Source organism: Acomys minous, assembly GCF_964271855.1.
Source record: "Acomys minous genome assembly, chromosome: 5".
NCBI lineage: Eukaryota > Metazoa > Chordata > Mammalia > Rodentia > Muridae > Acomys > Acomys minous.
In genome coordinates this window covers 93,039,148-93,066,633 of record NC_140494.1, presented here as the reverse complement: position 1 = coordinate 93,066,633, position 27,486 = coordinate 93,039,148, and the positions used below count along the sequence as shown (strand labels likewise).

Sequence of the window (27,486 nt, the reverse complement as noted above, 5' to 3'; positions counted from 1 at the left end):
TCAGGGCTGTCCGGGCCACCCTGGCTCCCGCCTTGCCCCAGCTGGCCTGCAGCACTGTGAAGCATTTCAAGCACTGCCTCTGCCCTGCTGACACTCTGACCATTTTCACACAGCTGTCTGCTCCCAGGAGGCCATGACGGGGCCCTGCCGGGCTGTGATGCCTCGTTGGTACTTCGACCTCTCCAAGGGAAAGTGCATACGCTTTATATATGGCGGCTGCGGCGGCAACAGGAACAATTTTGAGTCTGAGGATTATTGTATGGCTGTGTGTAAAGCGATGAGTAAGTCCCGCCTTGTGCTGGCCCTGCACAGCAGTGCCATCCTGTCTAGCCTTCTGTCTCTCCCAGCCGTCCTTGTGACTGCATCTGTCATGTTTATGCTCAACGCAGGTGTTTGCTGTCAGTTGTTTCCCCCTCATCTTTGTGCTTTCTAGACCAAGGCTTGCTTTTCTGTTGGCAGTTGTGAGCTCAGTTCTCAGTGTCCCGTGTTCCCTGTGTGTCTACTGATGGTTGTTGTTGGTAGTATGACCACCCTGGTACGGCAGGTGGCACAACCAGGGTTTGTTCTTGGAGTTCATAGGCTGTGGGGGTGTGGGTTAGTGTCAGCAAGGAAGGCAGCCTTGTCCTCCGGCATCTGTTGTTGAGAGGTGCCACAGAGCAGCTAACGTGGTAGCACTGGGGTCTGCTCAAGCATGTGCCTTGGGCTTTGCCTCTTGTTCCGTTTTTGACCTAAGCTGTTGCTGACCCTTGTGCTGCATGCTACCTGTTAGGACCCCCACCATCAAAAGGAGTGACAACAGGAATACTTGTGGGATTCCAGACTATTGAAACACCTGGCTTTGTGCACTCCAGTGGGAAGAAGTCTGTGCTCCAAACCTTACCGCAGCTTTGCCTGTGTTGTGGCCATGCGGGCTGTGCAGGGCTTCAGGAAGTGAGTGTATTTCTGTCTGTGTTTGGTTTTGGTTTCAGAGGAAGGTCAGTGATTCAGTTTGAGTTGGGCTTCTGTTGAACATAGGGAGAGTTTTCCTTTTCTCACAGTTACTGCTTTCTTTGTTAAGACTCCATCTTGTACTGTTAATTCATGTGCTATGAAAATGCTCAGATCGGGCAGCTTGCCTTGGCTTCTGCTCTGGAGCTCATCAGAATGAGTGGATGCCTCTCCCTTGTGTTTGCTATAGCTCCTGATGGTTTTTCATTTGGGTATCTTCACCCCTCTTCTTCTCTTCCCAAAGAGGTTTAAGATCTTAATCTAGGTGTTTGAGAGATGGCTCAGAGGTTAAGAGAACTGTCTATGCTCCCAGAGGTTCTAAGTTCAATACCCAGCAGCCACATGGTGGTTCACAACCATCTTTAATGGGATATAACGCCCTCTTCTGTTGTACAGGAGTATATGGAGGCAGAACACAAATACATCTTTTTGGGGGAAAAGATCTGAACCTAGTGTAGTGTGCTTTTATTGCTTCCCTTCCGGCTACACTAGGGGAAGGCTAGTTCATTTAATAGTCTTAAAAAAGTAAAGAAGAATGAGCCATGGGAACTTCCATCTGTAAGCTTAGATTACTTTAGGACAGATTTCGAAATAAGAATTTTTGTGGTTGACTGCTTTTAAAAATGGCCCAGCTAAAGTATAACAAAACATTGTATTGGGCTAATGCTTAGGGAATTGAGACCCTTTAGTGGTCTCACTGAATATGGCCATATTGTCTGTGCCCAAAGCTCAGGCAGTGCTTTGAAACAAGATGAAGTTTCCTTGTACACCAGGAGAGCCCTGTTGAGGAGAAGCACTTGTATATGTACTTGCAGGGCCCTTAGCTGGAGAGCCTTGAAGACCCATGGATACTAGGTTTTCTGTGATGACATCGTGTCTCTTAAGAGGCCTGAGGTGAAGGGATAGGCTGAGCCTGTCTTGATTCTGACCTGTACTTCATGTCTTTAGAAGTGAGTCTCCTGAATGCTGTGCATTTCCTTTTTAGTTTCCAGGAGTGTTTAGACGTGCTGTTTCGCATTTTTTCAGCCCGGTGATTGGCACCATCCACGCAACATGAAAGGCTTTATACTTCTGATATGCGTTGCTGATGGCTAGTATAGAATAGATTTGAGGTTTACTATGCTTTCTTTCCTAGGAAACATACTGTAATTTATTTCATCTGTCAGTTAGGTACTGAGATTCTTTTTAAATTACAGAGAGACAAAATATCACACAATTACAGTTGTAAGGCTTACTAAATAAAGGGGAACAAGGAAAGCTGCTTCTAATAAATTTTGTGGAGTTGCTGGCTAATTTCTAGCCTTTTTTTAAAAAAAATCAGTTGTACACTTACTCAAATGGTTTAAAACTCTGCAATACAGCAAAGTAAACATGCCCACCCAGCCCATTGTGCACATAATCACTTGCTTTGGGGCCATAACAGCTTATGTGTAACTGCAGTGAGGTAAGAGGTTTCTGTTTGAATGCGTCTATGCTCTGGAGGACACCTGGAAGCATCATCAGTCAGTGTCACGAATCAGATAAGACCAAGGCATCTTCTCATCCACGGAAAGTGTCCTTATCAAATAGGGAAATTAGCCTTCTTACTGGGCAGTCCTAAGAGTCCTTCAGTGATGCTGAACTAGAGTGCTCTGCACTGTGTCCACACAGCCTGTACAGAGAATATGCACTTGAACCAGTTTCCCTGAATGAAGGCCTGAAGATTGCCATAAGGAGACAGAAGCCTGCTCCTTAAAAATGGAGGCCTCCATGGGAATGTCTCCATGAGGTCTGATTTCAGCAATAAACAGTAGGGTGGTGGTTTTTTATGTTTTCAGGTTTCAAGCTCTAAGCTCTGAAGGGAAGATTGTAGAAACAGCTCTCTCTCCTCTCTCTCTCCTCTCTTTTATTTGTTTTTTTGTCCTGCAATCATAGGTAAATGCCTCGTGAGTGATGTATTAGCATGGACTGACATGGTTAGTTAATATTTTGCAAAAAAGATTGCCCACTGCAATCTAACAGTGGACTCTTGGCAGATAGTAGCACCCTGCACTTTGTTGCAAAGCCCCACAACAAATTGAGTCCATCCTTTGGCCCTGTGCTTGATTTTCTGCCTGACTCCCAAAGAGAACTTCTGTGACTTTGTTTCAGTTCCCCCAACTCCCCTGCCAACCAATGATGTTGATGTGTATTTTGAGACCTCAGCGGATGATAATGAACACGCCCGCTTCCAGAAGGCTAAGGAACAGCTGGAAATTCGGCATCGCAACAGAATGGACAGGGTAAACCTCACTAGTTCCCTTATCTTCATGGTGTTTGTACTGTTTTTCACTTGTTGTAGTAGGGATTAGATCCAGGACCCTGGTGCACATTCGGCAAGCATTCTGCAAGGCAGGTGTTTATAGTTGAATAAAGGGACCTGGCTGGCTAAAATGCCACAAGGTTCTGGGGAGGTACCTCCTGGGTGGATGAATCCTTTTTCTTCACCTGCTGTCTGTCATATGTTGAAGTTACTTTCAGTGGTATTACAAACATTTCTGAACACTTTCCATACTAGCACTTGCTTGTTACTCTTTTTTGCTATTGCAGGTTTTAAATTTTTTAAAAATCTAAATTTTTTTTGTCACTGTCAAAATTAAACACTTGGGTTATGAAACTGTAAAAGTAAACTAGATGAAGTAAAATAGTTATTGCAGAGAGAAGAGTGTAGGTCTAAAAGCAAAAGCAGGGAGATCTCATAGCACAGCCTTGTCAGAATCATGCTAGTCTACCCAGGCTAGCCTTGTCTGGGGTCTTAGGTTGTAGCTTATTTAAAGAGTACTTGCCTAGCATGCATAAAGTCCTGTGCTCAGTCCCAAGCGCCATATATACCAGGTTAGAGGGGCACAGCTGTTTCCCCAGCACTTGGGAGGAGGCAGCAAGAGTATCAAAACTTGAAGGTTGTCCTTGGATACACATGGCCTGAGGCCAGTTTGAGCTACATAAGACTGTCTCAAAAACAGCAATAACAGAAGGAATTGCTTGTTGGGTTTACCACCCTCCACACTTGTATTTTATACACTAGATTTACTCTTAGTGAAAGGCTCATTATTTTATATTCACCTCAGTTCCAATAAAAACCTTAGTTTTTAGTGAAGGGAGAGTCAGTGTAAAGAGTAACTTGCCCAAGTTAACAACAAGGTCATGGAAGTGAAGGAATCTGGGAATGACCGAGGTCTAGAAATTTCTCAGTAACAATCTGAACTCAGGGATCATATGATATGGTTTCCTTTTGCACAATTTCCGGCATTGGATTCGGTACCCAGTAGTATTTTTAGAAAATGGGGAAGTTGTTTCAGAGGATTATTCTTTGATGAATGTTTTTGATCTTTGTTCTAGGTAAAGAAGGAATGGGAAGAGGCAGAGCTTCAAGCCAAGAACCTCCCCAAAGCAGAGAGACAGACCCTCATTCAGGTGGGGTCCTTTTTCCAGCGACAAAGGGCCAGCCTGGCCTTTTGAAAATACAGTCAGAGCCAAATTCTCCTCCTAGTCAGGGACATAAATTACAAGGAAGCTCGTTCTCTCATATTCTCTCTCACTCATATTCTCTCTCTCTCTCTCTCTCTCTCTCCCCCTTTCCTGTCCTTGCCCCTTCTCTTCCCTCCCCTCCCTTCTCCTTCCTCTCTTCTCTCCTCCCCTCTGCTCCCTCTCTCCCCTCCTCTCTCCCCTCCTCTCCCTTTCTTTTCCTCTCCCATCTCTCTCCCTTCCTCCCCCTCCTTTTCCTTCCCCTTCCCCTTCCTTTCTTTCTCCTTCCCCATTTCGTTTTCACCACTAGTATTCTTTGTCTGTGGTAGAAAGAAACTAAGCCCTCTCCCAGAGCAAACCTAGCTTGTGCAGGATATAGTCTTGGCTTCGCTCTTGGTTAATTCTCCTTTCTTGGCAGTAGCCCTCTGTCATCTTGTTCATGGGCTGTGACTTGATTTTCAACACTACTGGTTTAAAAAGAAAGTGGAAGACTCACTGACAAGCCAAAAGGCAGAAAACACAGATCTTTAGTGCAAGTTTATCCCTAACTTTATATCATAGCAACAGATTGTACCCCTTCAGTAGAGAGGAAGGGCAGCAACAGAAAACGACTGGTTTTGAAAAAAATGGATCATGTTCATTGCTTTAATTTGTTATGGTTGGGGACAGTTTTGGAAGTTGAGCAAAAGAACCCCGCCCAGATGAAGCACACATTTTAAAATCAGAATGCATCAAGTTAGCATTCTTTCATCACTGGTGCCTTTCCTGTAGGACCTTGGCTTTTTAATCAGTTACTCAGAATTGCAGAGCTTTAAATCTCAAACAAGCAATTTCAGCTTCTATAGAGATATTTGACTAAGCAACCTTAAGGTGCTAGTAAACATGGCCAGGCAGGTCACAGTCAGCGTTCTGTCACAGTCCTAGCAGGTCTGACACAAGGGAGCCAGCACGTTATGGAACTGTGTTTCATTTCAAACCCCATGACCTGCTGTTGGTTACTGGCTTCAGGATTTATAAGTTGCTGTCCTGTTAGAACATGGAAAAGATGATGATAGTGAACATTGAAAAACCAGATGTTGAAATTGCAAACCTAGTAATAACAGCCACAGAAACGTGAGAGTCTCTCTAACATGGAAAAAAAAAAAATATATATATATATATATATATTGGGGGCGGGGGGAGGGTTGGGGGGGATCAGGCCTCAAGACATGGTTGCTCTGTGTAACCGTGGCTGTCCTGGACTCTTTGTAGACCAGGCTGACCTCAAACTCACAGGGATCCCCTGCCTCTGCCTCCCAAGTACCTGAACTAAAGGCATGCACCACCACCACCCAGCATAATTTGTTTTTTTAAGAATGGAAGCATCCTAATTGAAATCAGAGTTTGCCTAGCCTTTGTGTCACTGTGAATCTGTTATTATCTTACAGTAGCACTAGACCAAGAGACGCATTGGGTCCTCGGGCTGCGTGCTTAGACTTCCTACAGGTGCCATGGATTATGTGTTGTTCATTCTTTCTTGACTTAGCATTTCCAAGCTATGGTTAAAGCTTTAGAGAAGGAAGCAGCCAGTGAGAAACAGCAGCTTGTGGAAACCCACTTGGCCAGAGTGGAAGCCATGTTGAATGACCGGCGGCGCATAGCCCTGGAGAATTACCTGGCTGCCCTGCAGTCTGACCCACCTCGGGTGAGTTGGGGTCAGAGTGCAATTATAGACAAGTTGTGTTCTTAGTGTTTCTGCTTAAAGCATGTACTTAATGGGCCTCCAATGTACTGCATAAAGCTTGCTAAAAATTGTATTTTTATGACAAGTTTTGACATAATTGGAGGTAAAGATTAGAACAGAAAAGGAACGGAATCAAGTGGCTAGATGGCTGAGCCTAGTACCAATTACTTGACGGTGTGCCTGCAGATGCCACCTGTGACACGCAAGTGGATAAGCGTAATCTCTGAGGATTTACCATTTGCATAGTTCTGGATTTTCTGTGGTAGGCTTACTTTTAATGAAAGAAAGCATGCCTTTTTTGAATAAAAGCTTTTGAATCAGTTCCATTCAAAACAATATTATGAAGAAAGCTGGAAAGGTGTGGACAATAGTAGTGCAGACTTGTAACTTCAGTCCTTCGCAGAGCCTCGAGCCTGTGTCCAGCCTCGTAAGCATAGGAAAAGGGTAAACTAGTCATAGTGGAACCCTTGAGTGAGTGGCCTCAAGCTTTGTCTGGTGCTTTAATTGAAGCCACCTTGATTTGAGGGTCCTAGAAAGTATTGGACAGGAAGCTGGTGCGATGACACGGAGGATAAAGGCACTTGCTGCACAAACCTGACAACCAGACCTCAATCTCCAGAACCCACACAAAGGTGGGAGAGGAGAACCAGCTCCACAGACTGGCCTGCTGACCTCTACGTGCATGCTGTGTTCTGTCCTTCCACACTCATGCACTCAGATATACACATACTAAACGATATTTTTAAATTAAAAATATTTGACAGGAGAATATTTGTGTTTTTCTTGATTACCCATTGAGGTCTCTCTCTCTAGAGTGACTCAGAAAACCACCTAGCTACAATTTAGATGTTAAGCCACACCAGGAAAAGTTCACGGGAGGGCTGTGGGCTGGAGAGCCGGGTGCACAGTTTGTTTGTTTTTAAGAATGATAATTCTTTACTTGTTTCCATGCCATCACTTTTATTCTTAAATCAATTTTGAAGCTTTTGTTTTCCTTCCCTATTTTGAATCTTCTGGTCTTGTAGCCACATCGCATTCTGCAAGCTCTGCGTCGTTATGTCCGTGCTGAGAACAAAGATCGCCTGCACACCATTCGTCATTACCAACATGTGTTGGCTGTTGACCCAGAAAAGGCTGCGCAGATGAAATCCCAGGTAAACCAGACAGATTGCCAGCAGGTGCTGAGACACGCTACTGGTTGTGCTTGTTGTTAGTACATGAGTTGGGTTTTGCCCCCCAAAAAAGCCAGTTTCCAAATCAGATTTTCATGTCAGTTCGTTTGACTCCACTTATCACTTACCTGAATTAGTATGTGAGGCTCTTTTCTAGTCAAATATATTGTACAGGTCTTAAAAACTGATCTTGGCTCACTGGTAGGGTCACTTGCCCGTTGCGCAGCCACAGAAAATGAACTATGGACAGTGCATAGGACTGAAATGGCTAATAGGCTTTTCAGAGGGCTGTGTAATAACATCACCATCTTTATTTTATTTTCCTGTTTTAAATATAAAGCCAAACAGATAAGTGCTCTATTCGTGGGATGTTTTGGGGTTTGTTTGGTTGGTTTTTGTTTTTGTTTTGTTTGTTTGTTTGCTTTTTGTTTTTTGTTTGTTTGTTGTGTTTTGTTTTGTTTTTTGAGACAGGGTTTCTCTGTGTAGCCTTGGCTATCCTGGACTCTGTTTGTAGACCAGGCTGGCCTCGAACTCACAGCGATCCACCTGCCTCTGCCTCCTGAGTGCTGGTATTAAAGGCGTGTGCCACCACCTCCTGGCGAGATCTACTTATAATAGGGCCCTTTTTAACTTATAGTAAGATCATAAAATAATTTACCCAGAAGTCTTAGTAGTACTTCAGGTAAGTTTCACTCCTTTGTTGGACAGGAGTTTATGTGCTACCAGCTACATGCTAAAATTGCACATACAGCCTGGAGAGATGGCTCAGAGGCTAAGAGTACTGCCTGCTCTTCCAAAGGTCCTGAGTTCAATTCCCAGCAACCACATGGTGGCTCACAACCGCGTATAATGAGATCTAGTGCCCGCTTGTGTCCTGCAGACATACATGCGGGCAGAATACTATATACATAATAAATAAACAAATCTCAAAAATAAAATAAAATTGCACATGTTGGCTCTCTTGAGTACAGCTCAAAGATGAAGAATTACTTTCTTCCAAGATGCAGAGTACACACTAGAAGTTGGATGTTTGAGAGAATTAAAGAACTTTGGTGCCTAAAAAGTGGGACCTCAAGAAGCTCCTAGTGTGGGCCTGGAGTCAGTGTTTCATCTTGCACTGTGGCGTGAAAGAGTTCTGGACAGGCTCTGGAAGATAGGTAGAAAAATTAGTCTTATCAGGATTGGATTGGTTTGACTCAAATCTTTTATTATATTTGTGTTGTATCTTATTTTTATATATTGATATAATACATATTATATAATTGTATGATAGCATGGTGGAGAGAGAACTTTGTTTTGTTTAGTTTGGTGCTGAAGGTAGACTCTGGCCCTTACCCATGCCTTGCTACTGCTGAGCTACACATCCCTGCTCCTGATCAGTATAGAAACACCTTTTTAGCAAATTCTTAAGACGAAGATCCACAGCAGATAGACTGAGAAAGACAACCATCCCATCCTAGCAATTGTGTGGAGGGACTAGCTTCCTGTGCTGTAAACCTTGTCAGCTCGTGACTCCAGTGAGATGAGGCCACTGAATTACATTGTTCTGTCTGTCTCTCTGCTACCTGAGCACTCACAATGTAAGCACTCAGCTTGTTACATGCTCAGTATTTCTGATTAGGAATTTAAAAAAATACGTACTGCAGCCAGGTTACCGCCATTTGTAACTCTAGTTCTAGGGGCTCTGGTGCCCTCTGCTCGCCTCTGGAGGCACCAGGAACAAATTGGAGGTAAACATGCATGTTGGCAGACATATTAAAAAATAAATAAATGAGTCTCCAAAATTTATTTGTTGTGACCCAAGTTTAAACCTGAGGTTGCTTTATGTTTCATATATACCTTATATTCTGAAATTAATGTTATATGATATTATTAGTGCTCCTATATTTTGAACCTACCACTCAGGCTCTTTTGGTTCTAAGGTTGCTGCAGTGACTAATTCCCACTATACTACCCTGTGGTTCCTGTCCTCTCAAAGGCTCCTTAATTCATCCGAGGCAATGTAACAGTATCTACTCGTGCTGGACTCTGGGCAGCACATTGTAATTCCACTTGCATTTTTTGCCAAGCCACTCATACTTGTGCTTTCCCATCAGTTTATTTGATTGGCAGAATGGCAAATATAAAATTAAATTGTTTTCATCTTGCTTTTAAAGGTCAGAAGCACATCAGTCTACAGTAAAAGCATTTTTAATTTTTTTCCATGTCAACCCTTCATTTTAATGACTTCAGGGCCACAGAGTTCACTGGTTTTGAGCACCTTCTTCAGAAGAAGCCCCGCACATGCTGGCCTAGGCTGGGGGTGGATCGGGGGTGCCCGCGGATGCTGAGCTGCTACCGAAGAACGCCACCTTTCTTTTCTACCTTGGATGCTTTTGTTATCATTAGATTAACAACCTTTGCATTCAGAAAAGTAGCAAGTTAGCATGATAAATCTTTCTTCAACACTTCCTTAAAAATGGACTATTTACTGTTTATCATGAATTTCTTAAAGAACCGTAATTTAAAAGGGAATAAATTAGTCCTGGTTTTAACCATTATAATTTTAAGTAGTTCCTTCACTAAACCAAGTGCACGAGCAGCCCTGCCTTCCCACCAATAGTTTGTGTATGTTTTCCTGCGCTAATCTTACTAGTTGAAAAAAGTGACTGTCATTTCTCCTCTTTCTCAGATCAGCACAATGATATCAAAATTTAGCACCTACACACCAAGGCAGGACTCAGCATACAATATATTTACTGACTGACAGTTGTCTTCTATAAAAACCAAATCGACTGACGAGTGAGCTTTTTTGGTTTTAGTGTTTTAATTTATTTGTTTTATGTGGATGAGTGTTTTGACTGCATGTGTGCCTGGTAGAGGCCACAAGAGGATGGTTAGGGTCCCCTGGAGTTAGAGGTAACAGCAGTTGTGAGCTCCCATGTGGGTGTTGTAAGTCCTCGGCAAGAGCAGCAAATGCTGCTAACACTGAGGATCTCTCCAGCCCTTCGAGCCAATAGTGTGAAAGGGTCTTTTCTTTTAACTTGTATTCCTGTCTACAGAAAAGTGACTGCATCGCTTACACGGTATGCTGGCTTGTGCTTTAGAATGTAGCAAGTCTGGCAAGGGACATAGTAGACTTCTCCTTTGTGCTCTGCTGTGTTGAGTAGTAAGGAGAACATTTGGGTCTCAGGAACTGTATGTGGGTGTTTTCCTCCTGTCCTTGTAGTTTTCAGTGACAAGGTCTCTTCTAGGTGATGACACACCTCCATGTGATTGAAGAAAGACGGAACCAAAGCCTTTCTCTGCTGTACAAAGTTCCTTATGTGGCTCAAGAGATTCAAGAGGAAATTGGTGGGTACTAATTATATCAAAGCCAGACTGGACATTCTTGCTGAGGCTCAGGAGTGATAGCTGGGTAGGATGAAATATATAAGGAGGAAGCAAGGCTGATAAGGTGGGCGTTAGCATGCCATGGTTTCAGAAAGCCTGGAGTTGACTGGAGGTTTACATGACAAGGCTGAGGAGTCTCCAAAGACAGATGCACTGGCTTGGAGCCATAGAGCCTTGAATTTCATTGACCTTCACTCTTATTAGCGGAAGAAACTCTAGGGTGTGAAATTGCTGGGGCCTGGGAAGTTTCCTGTTGCACTTGACCCTGTAGTTGCCATTCTATAGCATACTGCCTTCTGCTGTGTGCTCTAGGGTAGGATGGTCCACCAGTAGACAGTATCTGCTAGAATCCCTGTTCCTGTGCTAGAGATGCAGACACAGAAATAATGCAAAGGCTGGAAAGGCGCAGTTATGTACGACGAGCTGTCTAGAGATGGGCCACGCATGCTGGAAAGTCAGGCAGTCGGCAGGAGAGTCCTGGTTCTGTGCCTAGACCTGCTTCTAGAAGCTGCTTATCTGTTCCTTGTTGTGCTTTTGTTAGATGAACTCCTTCAGGAACAGCGAGCAGATATGGACCAGTTTACCTCCTCCATCTCAGAGAGCCCTGTGGATGTCCGGGTGAGCTCTGAGGAGAGTGAGGAGATCCCGCCGTTCCACCCTTTCCATCCCTTCCCATCCTTGTCTGAGAATGAAGGTATGTATGGTCCTCAGAGCCATCCCTAGGAGCAGAAGAGAGGAGCATAAAATTAGAAAATTGGGATACATTTTTTTAAAAACCTGGTTGTGTTGTTGTAGAGGCAGGGAAAGAGATGTCATGGATTCCCCAAGCACCCACGATGTGCGGGGACTGTGCAGGCCTCCAAGAGGGAGCAATGATCTTCAGTGTCATCAGAAAATCAGGACTATGTCTCACATTTTACAGCAAGCCTTCTGCTTCTGTGATGTCCCTTACATGTGGGCATCCCTTTGGGTTGAACAGAACCTTTGTGTAAGTTCTGTTACATCGTTATTTTTGCCTAACATAACAGTCTTGGGAGGCAGATTATGGGGTGAGGCTGAAGAGATGCCCTGACTGGCTTGGGGCACATCTCTGAGATGAGTTGGATGAGAAGCTGGATCCTTTGATCCACAGGCATGTTTTTCTCTATTCTCTTGCTGGGTCTCAGTATCTAAAAGTAGCCCTAAAAATCATGAGTCTGTACCAAAAATAAACAAGCTGCTGAGCCTTGTGCCCTAAGACTAGTTTGTATAATCAGATTCTATTTCCTGCTGCTGCTGATGGTGAGGGTGGTAATGATAAAAATGGCCCATGGCTCTGGAGTCCTAGTTATGTGCCAGCTTTAGGTAAGCACTGGGCTTGGGTGCCTTTCACTCAGTGCTCAAAACACTCTTTGAAGTAAACACTGAGTGCCCCATTTGGAGAGACTAAGGTTGGAACAGATTTAGAGTGCCATGGAGCTTAGCTTGTAGGTGGATTGATTCCACCCTGACAGTTCAGTTCCCACAGCTTCTGGGTAGTTACATGACTCTGATTAGATGTATTGAAGTAGCTCATGAAAGTTCCAGACAGCAAACCTAGCCTTTAGACTTCAGCAGAAACCCCTTCAAAGCTATTAGCCCAGAGGTTCAGACTCAATGCACCTGACCTTCCCGTACCAAATACTTAAGAATCTAGTGGGTAAAGTGATATCACCTTGGGCTAGAGAAAGGTGGCTTAGAGGTTTAGAGCACTGGCTGCTCTTCCAAGGGTTCTGAGTTCAATTGTCAGCACCCACGTGCTCGCTCACAACCATCTGTAATGCGATATGATGCCGTCTTCTGGTATGCATGTGGACAGAGCTCTTATACATTAAAAATACATGAATAATTTTTTAAAAAGGTGGTGTTACCCTATTACTAATTCTCACTCTACAGATCCCAAACTTCCTTGAGGCTGTGGGGTGGCCGCACATGTACAGCCTCTCTATGTTTTGTTTGGGGTTGGGGCATAGCAGGTTGTAGCTCATAGTACCTTGTCTCTTTGTAGCAAACCATAGTCAATACTAACTTCAATTTTTGCTGTTTGATGATGATGATGATGATGATATTAATAGTTTTATGGGGTAAGCAAAATGATATGGGACTCTTCTAAAATTCTAAACGGCCTGGTCCTGGCTTCTTGCTTTTCTCTCTCATCAGGGATACATCTGGCCATTTGCTATTTAGATTACTATTAGTTTGTTTATGGGATATTTCAGGCATAATTTTTAAGGAAAAATGCCTTTTGTTCACATTATAGGAGAGGAACTTAGAAGGAAACCATTTTCTTTCTTAATCTCCTTTTGTGCTATTTTGTTTTTTATTGTTTTCCTTTCTGCTAGACACTCAGCCGGAGTTGTACCACCCAATGAAAAAAGGTTGGTTTGTCAAAGATGTTCCTGTAAGACCTCCATTCCTTTTCACTTCCCCAGTGTGTTGGAAGTTTCATTCTATGTCTCATACCACCATCTGACTTTCCCCGCCTCATGTCTTCAGCCATGGCTGTGAGTGGAGCTAGAGTAGCCCTGCCTCCGTGTTACTAACAAGCCCCGGCTGTCCTAGTGTGCAGAGTCTAGCCATTGCGTCATCACCCCAAGCTTGGCTTTGGGGTTGCCTGAGAAACAGACACAAAAGCATGTTTAGTTTAACAAAACTGTTGTGTACAGCTAGCCTATAATAAGAACATGCTTAACTCTTGCAGTCGGATAGACTTTAAATTTCCCCTTCTTTTTTCTCCATTATTACCAGTTGCCTCTCCCCCTTTTAGCTGTCTTTACCTTCCATCCGTGCCCCGTGTCTTACAGTCCTGAGTTGTGGCATTCCTAACACACAAGGTGTTGTGTGGAAGAGAGAGAAGCAAGTGAACTCTAGGTGCAGTGAGTCCCCAGTCTCTAAAGACAGTTGTGTGCTGTGGGAAGCACTGTGCCAGCTGCATTGTCATCTTGTTTACCCACTGCACCTCCCTCTTGGACAGAGTTTTTTGGCTCAGTTTTCTAGATTGGGCAGTTGTAAAGGCCTCTGAGATTATATGTGTCACTTCCCAAATGTGCAAATTTAAGAAGTTAGAGGCTCAAGGTCTGGACCCAAGGCTGTCTTTGTGGCCCATGTGATTGCCGCTGTGTGAATTGCTAGTGACAGCTACGGATTCCCCCAAGTGGTTGGACAGTACCTTCCCAAGCCAGTGACAGTCGTGCAGTTCTTACTGTCCTTTATGAGCTTGCTCTCTTGGCTCTGGTCACGGGTGGACAGTGTGAGGTTCCCTGGTTCAGAATTTGGTGTACTAGTTTATGCCATATTTTATTCTTAGAACCAAAAAGTATGATTTAACTCTTATGAAAACCCTTTGCCTGTTAGGATTATTCAGCTGTGCCTCCTCTTCTTGCAAGTCACAATGCTAATACTCATCTCAACTGTATGTTTTAGGTGCTAAGCTTGCTTGGCTTTAGCTTTCTTAAGAAAAATGCATTGGGACAAAATAGATACTAACTCTGGTCTCTTAAAGTCACTTCTTGTATGCTTTACGAAACCAAAGTAAGCTTCATCAGTGTTTAAGAAACATGGGTTACAGCACTGAAAAGCCTTGGGACAGCCTGGACCAAGGCAAGCCTTTAGGTGAGTTGATTCAGTATCGTTTTCTATTCTGAGAATCTTGCCCTTGTGACTTTTACAACTATGAGGAGAGTGTGAGGAACAGCTCAAAATTAGACTTTAGTAGTCTTGATTACAAGCATCCATGCTAAATAAGTCAATACCCTTCTAGATTCCTCTTTCTGAATGACAGGCAGGCAGTGCTGTGTTGGTTTAAAACACAAAAGCCAACCCTGATTTAACTGATATCAAGTTATGCTTTTCTTTTGAAGTGAATGTTGTACCACCTCCCAAAAAATTGCATCACCTTGGCTATAGTGCAGTGAGTTAATAAATTAACTAGGCTGCAAGCTCAGCAGCCACATGGCTATTATTAATCACTCCTGTTGGTCTGTCTTAAGAAAACAAGTCTAGTTGTGAAATGGAACGTTTCACTATGGCTGGGCTTTGTATCATTGCCTGCCTTTGGCTGCTCTGGGACAGCAGTGCTGAATGTAAACTCACATTGCTTGCAGGCAGCTACTTTAACATGTCAGCTTGGTTACCAAATCTCTTTATAAATCATAGGTATATGCAAACTAAACATATTGTTATTAATAAGAAACTTGTGATTGTTAGGAATCAAATGCTTAAAGCTAAAAATAAAAAGGATTTTTCCCCCTCTGCTCCTGTCCAGACATGCTGTATATTTGGATGCTGTCATTCTATGTGCCGCACATGAGTGACATTGGCTCAAGCCATCACTGACCCTGGAAGAAGGACAGTTTCTATTCTTGTTCCTTCCACCTTGGTTAAAATTCTCCCTGTTGATGAACTGCTCTTTTTCTCGTCATCTGGGCTTAACCATTTAGGAATGTAACTCTGAAGAATCCAAGCCTTATGGATAAAACAGCCAGTGGGAGACATAGTAGGAGGAAGATAATTACAAGCGGTTTCTAAGTGCTACAACCCAGAAACATCTCCCTAGAGAGCTTGAAGCTTGAAAGGCAAATAGGAGGACTTGAGGGTGGAAGGTGGCAAGGGTTTGAAGCAGAAAGAGTTTCTTGTGGAGTAAACCATTGTGCTGAAAGCACACGTGCAGGTAGCAGTCATTCGTCCATTCAGTGGGATCTGGGACCAAAGAATTGTGCTGTTGGGTAACAAATGCTATTACAGTCATACATAAGGGTTGGAACATGGTCTCTTCTGGAACACACCGAGGCTCAGCTTCTCTCCCAAGGCTTACACTCCATTCCTTCAGATGGGAGGCCAGTGAGCACTTCTCTCCTCCCTTCATTATATACATCAGTCCTGTGAAAATGCTTGTATCATTCATTCTTGCACAGCACAGTGCATCCTCAAACATGCCAATGCAGTGACGTATGGAGTCCTGGGGATGTTTGGTAAGAAGCTTCTCTGGCCACCAGGCAGGGATTTGCTATTTCGGAGAAACTGGCCTGACATGGCTGCCTAGAAACTCAGCTGTGAACATTTTCTACACAGGATCTGGAGTGGCAGAGCAAGACGGAGGATTGATTGGTGCAGAAGAAAAAGTGATTAACAGTAAGAATAAAATGGACGAAAATATGGTGAGCCACCTGTCTTTTGCGTAGCACATTTCTTTTTGTACACAGGAGCAAGAAACACAATGTCACAATGTGTGTGACAGAATTCCACTAGTAGAAGATGGGGGCCAGCTGTTGAGTATCTGCAGATGAGGGGACCAGTGAAACTGCTTTTTTTTTTTTAACTATATGATAGAAAAACATATCTGTAACTAAAGGTATAAATAACATACCAGAGACTATTTTTAAGCAAGTAAAGATTTATTAAGTGGAAAATTAAATAAAATTGACCTTTGTGTTGCTTTTCTTACACTGTTGTTCATACACCTTTCATTCCTCTGGTGTTTTTTATCTGTTTTTTTTTTGTTGGTTTGTTTTTTGTTTTTTTTTTTTTTGGCGGGGGGTGAGGGGTTCTCTGCTGAATTTGATTTTTTAAAATTCTTATTGGGGGAGCCTTTCATATATATACATGCTCGAGCGTACAGGCAGAAGTCAGAGGACGATTAGGAGGAATCATTCTTTCCGTCTGTGTAGATCCCAAGGACCAAACTGAAAGTGTCATGCTTGGTAACGAGCACTTTGACTGCTGAGCTGTTTGCTGGGCCCAAGTTCAGTGCTTACATGCCATTTGTTAGTTGTCTTCCCTGAGCTTTGTCTGCCACACTTATTTCAAGGGAAGCTGAGGTGAAGAGCCTCACTAGAGCAGCCACTACACAGCATCTTTGCCTACTCTGACCCTCCTTTTGGAGGTTTGTGAGTGGATTTGCTTCAGTGTGACAGAGAAATAGCTTCCCAATGCCACATGAAGAAGGAGGGAAGTAGCATTTATGTTCATTTGCCTTCCACTCACTGACACTTGTGACTGTTTCAGGTCATTGACGAGACTTTGGATGTTAAGGAAATGATCTTCAATGCTGAGCGAGTTGGGGGCCTTGAGGAAGAACCGGTATGTGCTTGCTCCAGAATGGAAGAGCAGTCTTCATGTCTTTTCCTTTCCGATCTCCATTCCTGCGAGCAGAAATAAAAGATCCCTGGTATTTTCAGTTGAAAAGGGACTGCTGTCCCGGTGTCCCATACTTCTGAGTAAAAATGCAAAAATGAAACTTTCCATGGAGCTGGTAAAGTGGGCACCCTCCCTGATCTGGTTAATGATGTGGGCAAAGCAAGATCTTTGCCCTGAGTTTTTTAACAAGCTGAGAGGCACGTGGCCCTCTTTGGGTTTCCTGACTCGAGTTGCTGGGTAATCACTGGGACTTTGTCTCCTCTGTGCTTTGACTCAGGAGTCTGTGGGACCTTTAAGGGAGGACTTCAGTTTGAGCAGCAGTGCTCTTATTGGCTTGCTAGTTATTGCCGTGGCCATTGCTACAGTCATCGTTATCAGCCTGGTGATGCTGAGGAAGAGGCAGTACGGCACCATCAGCCATGGGATTGTGGAGGTAAGGACTGAACTGCCTGCTCCCTTGCCCTAAGCTGATGGGCGTTTGCTTTGCACTGTCAACAGGGGTGAGTGGTTAGGGCTGGGATTCTATGGAATTAAAAATCTGACTTCCTGAGAGCTGGACATGCTGCTACCATCCATTGTGTTACTAATTGGGCTGTTAGGTCACATTTTGGAAATGAGCCATTACTGAGTTATGTTGCTCTTGTCTCAAGGGACCGTCAACAACTTCTAGCATCCATCTGGCTTTTAATTAGTTAAATAGGCCAATATCAGGTCATAACAGTTTATGCTTCAGAAAGTAAGAATAACTTTTTCAATATTTTCTTGGTGTGGTTTTTTTTTTTTTTTCAAAGAAGGGCTTTGATGTGTATGTGTGTGTGTGTGTGTGTGTGTGTCTGTCTTCATTTGGTTTATGTTGATGGGAGTGGAACCAGGAGCCTTCAGTGTGCTTGGCATGTTGTCTATTAGACTGTCAGCCTCTTGTGTTTCTGCTCTGCCTCTACTGATAGATATGTGCAGTAATTTGCTGCTCATTTTGTAGTGGATGGTGGAAAATGTTTGGTTCCTTTTTCATTTTAGAAGTACTCTTTTTTAAATTCACTGTTATTTTATGTGTATTGGCGTTTTGCCTGCATGTATGTCTATGTGAGAATGTCAAATCTTGGAGTTACAGGCAGTTGTGAGCTGCCATGTGGGTACTGGGACCTGAGCCTTGGTCCTCTGGAAGAACAGTCAGTGCCCTTAAGCACTGAGCCATCTCTGCAGCCCATGTTTAGTTTCTTGCTTCTAGATTATATAAATACACTAAGGAACCTAATACCCTATGGAACAGTTTTGTTGATATGCAGGTCTTAGTACCAGAGCCTGGCCTCCACTGTAGAGTTTCAGCTGAAAAGTGTGAGACCATCTGGCCCCTTTCCTTAGCTCATCGCTGAGCATGACATGACTTGCCTCCACTATCCCAAAAACCAGTTGGTTGGAAGCCACTCATTACTGGGGCTTCCAGGAAACTGATCCTTTAGAATAGTTCAGTAAGTATATTACAGTGTACTTGAATTTCACTTAGTTTCTTGGCAACTTGAAAAAGATTATACTGCTTTCTTATGTTAAAACAAAAACAGAAAAACAGGACAGCAGGCGAGCCTAAAGAACTGACTTACATAGTGAACATAGCCTATGTATTAGTCTGTCATTTTAAGTTACTCTCTTCAGGGGTGGTGCCACATGGACGCTGTGATACATATAGAGGTCAGAGGACAACTAGGAGTCACTCTCCTTCCATGTGGGTCCCAAGGACCAAACCAAAATTGCCAACTTTGTCATGGGCTTCTTCTCTCACTTGGACCAAGCTTTCAGAGCTCCGTGTTCAGAGAGACGCGTTACCTTTCCAGCCTCTTCCTTTCTTCCCTTCCCTATGTCCTTGACCACCAGCTCTTTTTTGGTCTGTCCGGTAAAAAAGGAATGCTGGGCTGCTTTGAGTCCTGACGCGCTGCAGGCCTCTTCAGTATACCACAGTGACCTTAAGTTTTTGTTCCTACAGGTTGACCCAATGCTCACTCCAGAAGAGCGTCACCTGAACAAGATGCAGAACCATGGTTATGAAAACCCCACCTACAAGTACCTGGAGCAGATGCAGATTTAAGGACAGGATATGTGTGACACCCTGGCTGGAGGCTGGTGCAGGTGGGCTAGAAGAGGTTCAGCGTTTGTGCTTGACTGCTGACCACCAGTGGTGCCAGAAGGCCTCATTGTACATCCTGCTCTCCTGGATTGTTAGGACTATAAAGTACTACTGTAGGATTGCCATTTCCATTCTTTTAAATGGGTTTTAAAAATGTTAATATAACAATATATGATATATAAACCTTAAGTGAAATGAAAAAATGATCTATTGCAGATAACTGATGGATGTAGTTTTCTTTTTTAAATTAGAAATGCCACTTCTATTGTATTGTCTCACACATGCTCTATATAAATGGAAACTTGATTTTTCGACGATAGACTATATAAACAGGCTGTTCCCGTAATGTAAGTCAGTTCTTTAGGCTCATTTGCTGTGCTCGTTTTATTATTATTTGTTTTTAATGTAAAAAAGCAGTATTCCCCTATTCAGGTTGCTGAGAAACTTAAGTGGAACTGGAGTGCATTGTATACAGTTACTGAACTACTTTAAAGGCATCGTTTCCTTGGAAGCCTAGTGTTTCCAGTGCTGGGTGTCTGGGTGCTCCTGTACCAGCTGTCACCAAGCAGGGCTAAGGCACCTTGAGCTAGCCCAATGCATACAGAGATCCACTGTGCTTTCCTTCAAATCCAGTTCTTCCACAGCAACTAGCCTGTAGTTGGTATGTGTTCTTCCACTATTGTTTACTGTAGCTTTTTTATTACCCACTTTTCCTTACCAAGTGCATCCAGATGTGCAGCCCCCTCCTCTTTGGACGTCTCTCTCCAATGCACTGACTTCTGCCCTCCTTGGTACCTCACTCCCACTCCCACCATTCTCGCCAGCCCTTTTGCTGTTCACTCAGAGAATACTATAATAAATATGTGGCTGAGGACCCAGGAGAGTTCACTGGAGGCTTTATTATATGAGAGGAGAATGTTCTGGGTTGTACATCAAACTGGATCTGTAGACACTGTGGAAATCTTTGAAACTTTCTGTTTCCTTCACATGAATCTGTAATGCTTGTATTGCTGAAGTTGATGCTCACAGCCTTTAGAGCTTTGTTGCTTGTTTTGTTTTAATCTGAAGGTTCTGGTAACCTGTTGTGGGTTTTGTTTGTTTGTTTATTTGTTTGGGTTTTTTTTTTTTTTTGGTTTTGTTCTTTTGTATTTTTCTGTGATTTTTCCCTCCCCTTTCTTTCCTCCCCTTTGACCCTAGCCATGCCTCTTCCCACTATGCACAGGTTGAAATTTCACCTACAGACTCCTTAATATGATCTGTGGAGAATGTACAGAACTTAAACACATCAATAAACACTTTAACTTTCCCTGAGCACTGTGTTTTACTGACCATGGCATTGATCTGTGATGATGGGCCTTGCTGGCGCTGATTTTGGGCATGGTGGACATTTCCCTTGAGTGAAGAATGACTAGCCTGTGTTGCAGATGCTATAGTAATAAGTTAAGCCAAGCACTCCATTTTCTTTTAAAAAGAAGAAAGTGACTGGAGTCACGCTCAATGGCTGAGCGCACTGGCTGCTGCTCTTCCAGAGGACCCAGGATGGGGTCTCAGGCCCATCGGTAACTCTAGTTCCCGGGGACCGGACACCCTCTTCTGGCCTCCATGGCATCAGGTACACACACGGTGAATTTACATACATATAAGCAAAACACGCATACACATGAAAAGATTTATTTTCTTCAGTCAAGAAGCTTGATGTGTGGCTTTAATCTTAGCACTTGGGCTGATGCAGGAAGACTGTTGAGTTGAAGTCCAGCCTTGGCCACATAGCATGGCATTTTGCAAAATTTAAGTCAAGACTTCTTCCCCATACCAAGAGTATGAATCTATTTCTGAATTTAAGTGACTTGCCACTAGGAGGCCCCCTGTGCTCATTGACTTATGTTTTTTAGCTGCTCATAGGACCTTTGTGCCTTAGCATTATTAACACCCAGTCTTTAATGCTCTGCTATTTAAGAGTCAATACATGTCATACACGTAGTTGTTGGGGTCATACTGCATATGTCTGCATGCAGGCATATATATGAGTGGTCTTTCTCATGGCACTGGGAGAGTGAGCAACTGTTACCAAGAAGCACTTGAGTGAGCCTGTCAACACTCTAGTTAGTTGTCACAGTCAACACTTAGCTTCTTTTATGATGTCCCCTCAGGTTGCTGCCCAAGAGTCAAGAAGAGGCAAGTGTGTGTGCATGTTACATATATTTGTTTTTGTTTTTCGAGATAGGGTTTCTCTGTGTAGCCTTGGTTGTCCTGGGCTCACTTTGTAGATCTGCCTGGCTTCAAACTCACAAAGATCTGCCTGCCTCTGCCTCCCGAGTGCTGGGATTACAGGCATGCATCACTGAGCCCTGCTCTGGGAACTTTATGTTTGACATGAGTTCCTTTCAGAGCGCTCTACAGGGGTGTCACCGAACCCTCCTGCTGACTGGGAAACTGCTTTTCCATTCATTGTCTAATTCCAACTATAGCAAGACCAGCTTCATTTATTTGATGCCTATTTTCTGCTCATCTGTTCTCAGGCAGTTATGTGGCTTGGTCATCTTTGCAATGCAACCTCTGTCCAATTCTATCCAACTGGTCAGCGCTCAGAACTTCTCACCAGCACCCTTGGTAACGATGGAGTAGTCCTGGGAGAAGTTCAAATTGGCACAGCTACAGTGGAGGTTGGATCAGAACACAAAAACCATTACAGCCAGGCCTGTGTGTCTCTTACCCTGTACAGATTTGCTTTGCACTCAGCAGGGCGTTGACTCATTTAATTGAATTCTCCTTAAACTGTAGAGGTAGCTGTGTTTATGGTAGCCATATAGTGATTACTTTTGTAAGGAAACACCCACAGAAATGTAAAGCAGGAACTGCCCTTTGACCTCCCCCTAGTAGTACGGCTCCCTCATGGGCACAGAAAGAAACTTACTCATCTGCTGGTTTCTGCTTGGATGACTAAGCTGTGACCTTTGGGGAATGTGGCCCTACCCACCTTGCAGTGAGCCTCAGGTGCTGGCTGCTATGTAGGTGTGAAGGTCCTATCTGCCTGTCTGCTCTCAATTGCAAAGCCAAGCCCGACACCTGAGACCCGGGCCAGACCCAGGCATGTGGACAATCTGCTGTGGTTTCGGTCACTGTGACAATTGATGCTCTGGTTTTAGAAGACACAGATTAGAATGCAATGAATTCCTAAGAGTCTAGAGGGTCCAGGGGGCCACATTCATAGGAACATACTGTCAAATTCCTAGGAGAAGTCATGGACAAAGACAAAGCAGAAAAGTAAAGGGGACACGATGATTTTGATTGAAACATGACCACAGGATCTCCTGCACCTACTGACAGAACCAGAGTCTGATTATGAACAATGGGCCTTTCTTTTCCAGGACAAAGAGCAAAGTGGTCTATAAAACAAGGAGACCAGCGTCTCTTGCCTTGTTGCTTATGGAATAAGGTTGTCTTTTGTGTTCTTTCTGTGTTCTTGGTCATAGACTTCATTAGTTCTACGGTATTAGACGTAAATTACACTTTCCCTAAACTCTTTGAAGTGGATTAGAGACGACTTGAGAAGTCTGTAGTTTTCTGGCTAAGAAAATCCAGATCTGGACAACAATTTTGAAGTCAGATATTGGGTCATGGTGGCACACACCTATAGAGCTAGCACTTGGGAGGCTGAGGCATGAGGACCACTTGAGGTTCAACACCAGTCTGGCTTACATCGTGAGCACAAGACCAACTTGGACTACATAGGAGACCCAGCCTTAAAAAAAGTATGTGTATATGTTCAAGTACAGATGGGTGTATGCATGTATATATCCATCTGCAAATGGAGGTCATCAGTTGATGGCAGCTCTCTTCCTCAATTGCTCTCTCCATCTTAAAAGAGTCTGTATATGCTGTATTTGTGTATATGTTTGCAGAGGCATGAAGAGAACACCAGATCCCCAGGAGCAAAAGTTACAGGGTTTGTGAGCTGCCCAACAGGGATAACAGGAACTGAATTCTAGTCTCTTGGAAGAACAGCAAGTGCTTCAATGACAGCTGAGCTGCCTCAGCCCAATCCACCTTTTTTGTTTGTTTTTGTTTTTGATTTTTGTTGTTGTTGTTGGTTTTTTGTTTTGTTTTGTTTTGAGACATCATCTCTCACTGAACCTGCATCTCTCCTTTTGCCTAGACAGGTCAGCAAGGCCTGGAAATCCCTTACCTCCTAGGGCTGGGGTTACAAGTGTGTGCTGCTCGGCCCAGCCTTTGTATGAATGCCCTTTGACAACCATTTTCCCACTCCCACCTCCTCTTACGTCAGCCACTCTGAGTAGGCCTACATCTAGCATCAATAGCAGCACAATGTGGTCATTTGGGTTTTTTGGTTGTTTTGTTTTGTTTTTTGGATTTTTGTTTATTTTGTTTTTTAAGACAGGGTTTCTCTGTGTAGCCTTAGCTATCCTAGACTCACTTTGTAGACCAGGCAGGCCTCGAACTCACAGCGATCTGCCTGCCTCTGCCTCGCAAGTGCTGGCTGGCATTAAAGGCATGCACCACCATGCCCGTCTTACCATGTGGATATTTAAATTATGTATATACCATATCCAAAATGGAAACCTGGGAGGCAGAAAAAAAATGAAGTAATTTACTTAATAAGGATATAAAAACCTCTTGGGGCCTGGAGAGATGACTAAGAGCGCTGGTTGCTCTACCAGAGGTCCTGAGTTCAAGTCCCAGCAACCACGCCTCACAACCATCTGTAATGTGATGTGATGCCCTCTCTGGCCTGCAGGTGTATATGTAGATAGCGCATTCATACATTAAATAAATTGTTAAAAAAAAAAAAAGCACAAAACCGCCTTTGGGATCCAGTAAAATGTTGCTGCTTGCTCTCGTTTGTATGAGGCAGTGCACACTTCTGAAGTGTGTGCTCTTTCCCTGTCTCTCCGGTCCATTGTTGATGGAGCTTTCCTTGGTTCATATCTGCTGCCCCTATTTTGTTCTAGAATGTGGCCTTCCTTGTTTTCGTGGTCTTGACCGGTCAGCTGTTACTGTTAGAACATGGAACTGTGTCTGATGTTTTTCTTGTAAAAGCCTCCTTAAGGGATTATGGTTTTTAATTTCTTTGTTTGGGCTCAATCCCGATACCTTGTACTCTTTAAGTAAAGTGCTGCTCTCTGAGCTAGAGTCACACTGCTAGATGACCACAGACAAAAATAGCAAAGAACACAACCAAACAAAAAAACATATTGTCCACCTGACACTATTGCTAGTGACCCTGGGTAGCCTGGTGGTATCAGATTTACCTGATTTAAAGTTTCCTTACCCCTCCCCCACAGTGTTATCTTTGGAAAGATAAATGTTACTGGTAGCCCACACATAACAGAGTGGGGAGCTAAGCGCTCTGTGGAAAAGGTTGTGGGGGCGGGGGCATGGAGGCAGCCTATAGCTCAGGCTGACCTCGGATTTGTTACGCAGCCTAGAGGAATGCTTAACTAGATGTTTCACTCTGAGCCTCCCAGGTTGCAGAATTACAGGCATGTGCCCCCACTTGTGGCGTATACAGACCGAACTGGGGGTCCAGCTTGAAGCTTTATGCTTGACTGGCACACTCTGTCAAGTTTGCACCTAGACTGTCTCCCTGAAGGCCTGTTGGTCAGGATTGATCTCCAGCATGTGAAAACTGTCGAAAGCTAGAATAAGGAAGTTAGGTCATGGGGGAAGTGCCCTTGGGAACTATATTGGGGCTCTAGCCCCTTCCCTTCCCACTCTGCTGCGTTGTGGCCTCTAGGAGGTGAGCAGATGACCTTGCTGTGTGCTTTCTAGTGTGGTGGGCTGTCTCACCACAAGGCCCTGTGACCAGGGACTGAAACTATAAGCAAAAATAGTTGTTCTTCCTCCCAAGCTGTTCAGTCGGCATTTTGTCACAACGATGGCATGCTGGCTGGTGTACTCTCCTACCGTTTTTTAATTTGTGTTTTGACAGCCTGAAATAGAGCAATTGGAAAGCCTAGTTCTGAGGTCAGTCTGTTGCAGTACTGTACTTAATGATCACCAAAACGGAAAACATTCTAGATCCGTGGTAGTATTTCCACAAGTGTCTTATGTGTCAGAGCTTACACACATACACATTTTACTGTGTTATCAGTGACCACGCAATGTACTAGTTGCTTTTCTGTGGCTGTGATTAAAGCACCCAGATAGACAGCAACTGTAAGGAGAAAGGGTTTGTTCTGGCTCCAGATACGATAAAGTCCATGGTGGCAGGAAGGCATGACATCAGGGAAGTAGAGAGTGAACAGAAATGGAAATCAGGCTGTGAAACCTCAAAGGCTCAGCCAGGCATGGTGCTCCACGCCTTTAATTCTGGCACCTTGGAGGCAGAGGCAGGTGCATCTCTGGGAAATCCAGGCCAGCCGGAGCTACATTAGTGAGTCTGTGTATCAAAAATAAGTCCTCAAAGCTTGACCCCAGTAACATCTTCCTCCAGCAGGGCTCCTGGTCCTGAAGTTCCCCTCACAGTCCTACACAGCAGCACTAGCTGGGAGCCAAGTGTTCTAGCACATGCGCCCATGAGGGCATTTCATATTTAAACTGCCACATTCAGTAAAGCTATCTTTTTGTTTTCTTTTTAAGGCAGAAGAGTGCTGGTGATGGAACACAATTGGTGGAGTGCCTGATTAGCATGCATGACACCCTGGGATCTACCACTTAGGTCAGGCACATTCCTGTATTCCCAGCACTCATGGTGGGGATGGGGAGATCAGAGGTTTAAGGTCATCCCTGGCTATGTAAGGGGCTCAAGGCCAGCCTGGGCTAGAGACCCTGTCTCAAAACAAAAAGAAAAGAAAGAAAAAGAAACAGTACATCACAAAGGTAGACTAGAAAGATGGCTCAGTGGTTAATATCACAAGCTGCTCCTGCAGAGGACCCGTGTCCAGTTCCCAGGACCAGTAGAGAGCAGCTGACAACTGCTGCTAATTCCAGTCTGGGGGACCCAGCATTTTTAGCCTCTGTAAGCACTCAAGGCTTGAGATCTCACGAGACTCATGCCATTCCCAGTGTCCTCTCTGCCTCCTGCTTGAAGATCAAGGTGTGAGCTCTCAGAAGTCCCTGCTGCCATGCTTTTGAAGCTCTGCCATCACAGACTCTCTCGCCCTCTGAAAGCAGAAGCCCAATTAAGTTGCCTTGGTCATGGTGTTTTATCACAGCGATAGAAAAGTAACTAAGCTGAGCTCCTGGAAACTCCACCTTAAACCCTTTACCACAAGGGGACTCTAATATATAAAGTGTTTTCTTGGTCAAGTCTAATCTATGTATAAAAAACATGGTGAAGCTCCCCAGGAGCAGATCTCTGTGAGTTGGAGGGCATCCTGATCTCCATAGTGAATTCCAGGCCAGCCAGGGCTACAAATGAGATCCTGTCTTAAATTGTGTCTGTCTGTCTGTCTGTCTGTCTGTCTGTCTGTCTGTCTGTCCGTCCGTCCCTCCCTCCCTCCCTCCCTCCCTCCCTCCCCCCCCCCTCTCTCTCTCTCTCTCGTGTGTGTGTGTGTGTGTGTGTGTGTGTGTGTGTGTGTGTGTGTGTGTGTGTTTAAAAATACAGTAAAGCTGACCTCTGTAGTGTGACTTGTCCCAGCCACTTGGGACGCTGGGGCAGGATTACTTGAGCCTAGGAGTTGGAGGCCATCATGGCCTTTTGGTGTGATGTAATCACAATGATAGTAAAGATTCTATACTTGTTTTTGTGTTTTGTAACTTTTTGGGGAAAGTCCCTAGCTGGCCTGGATCCCTATGTAGACCATGCTAGCCTGGAACCCACCAAGAACTGTGTACCTCTGCTTCTGAGTGCTGGCATCAAAGGTGTGGTCATTACACCCTGAGGCTTTTACTTTTTAAGCCTTATTAGTGACATTAGCCTAGTTAGTTATACCTCCCGGTCCAATTTACACTCTCATGTACACAGGAGCATGTACTCTTGTACCTATGAGGAATAAGTTTCAAGACCCCCAGTGGCTGCCTGAAACCACAGATAGTACTAGCTCCTTTCGAAAAAGCAACCCCCGCCCCATACCTGTGGCTGTGCTCTGGGTCCCTGTATCTCTCCAAGCCTTGACAGTATTGGGAGGTGACGGTCTCTTTAAGTGTGGGGTCTAGCAGCGGGAGGTCCTAAGGTCACCAGGGGATGCTCCTGAAGATGGTGGAGCCTCAGTTTCCTCACTTTGCTCTCCCTGGTTTGTCATGGGTGATCATCCATTTTGCTACCATTGTTCCTTATAAGTTGATACTCAGATACTTACAACAGCACCAGAAAGCCGCCCAGCATACGTATAATAAAGCTCAACTTATTACGTACAGTAAGTTATGCTAGTGTTCTCTCATTACTGTGCTCGCCCTTTCTCGTGAGATGTGAGGTAATGTGATGCCCGTGTGGTCAGGTGAAGTAAAGTCAGTGGTGCAGGCACCGTGATACAGTGGCTAAGGGTTACTTCAACACAGCACTGTGATACAGTGAC

At 44.2% G+C, this 27,486-nt stretch overlaps 1 protein-coding gene across 4 annotated transcripts in view; it reads left to right on the top strand.

The window, feature by feature from the left end:
- APLP2 (amyloid beta precursor like protein 2) overlaps positions 1-20,320 on the top strand; it is a 61,664-nt gene extending 41,344 nt beyond the window's left edge. Inside the window, exons 7-18 of one of the 4 annotated variants that reach the window (XM_084781122.1) lie at positions 114-281; positions 3,118-3,248; positions 4,345-4,419; positions 5,996-6,154; positions 7,219-7,347; positions 10,599-10,698; positions 11,279-11,431; positions 13,098-13,133; positions 15,826-15,911; positions 16,759-16,833; positions 17,168-17,323; positions 18,869-20,320. In XM_084781122.1, coding sequence (XP_084637248.1) covers positions 114-281; positions 3,118-3,248; positions 4,345-4,419; positions 5,996-6,154; positions 7,219-7,347; positions 10,599-10,698; positions 11,279-11,431; positions 13,098-13,133; positions 15,826-15,911; positions 16,759-16,833; positions 17,168-17,323; positions 18,869-18,970 — 1,370 coding nt within the window. In that variant the 3' untranslated portion in view covers positions 18,971-20,320. The remainder of the gene's footprint in view (positions 1-113; positions 282-3,117; positions 3,249-4,344; positions 4,420-5,995; positions 6,155-7,218; positions 7,348-10,598; positions 10,699-11,278; positions 11,432-13,097; positions 13,134-15,825; positions 15,912-16,758; positions 16,834-17,167; positions 17,324-18,868) is intronic. The other 3 variants (XM_084781124.1, XM_084781123.1, XM_084781125.1) reach the window with 3 other exon arrangements.
- The last annotated feature ends 7,166 nt before the right edge of the window (positions 20,321-27,486 follow it).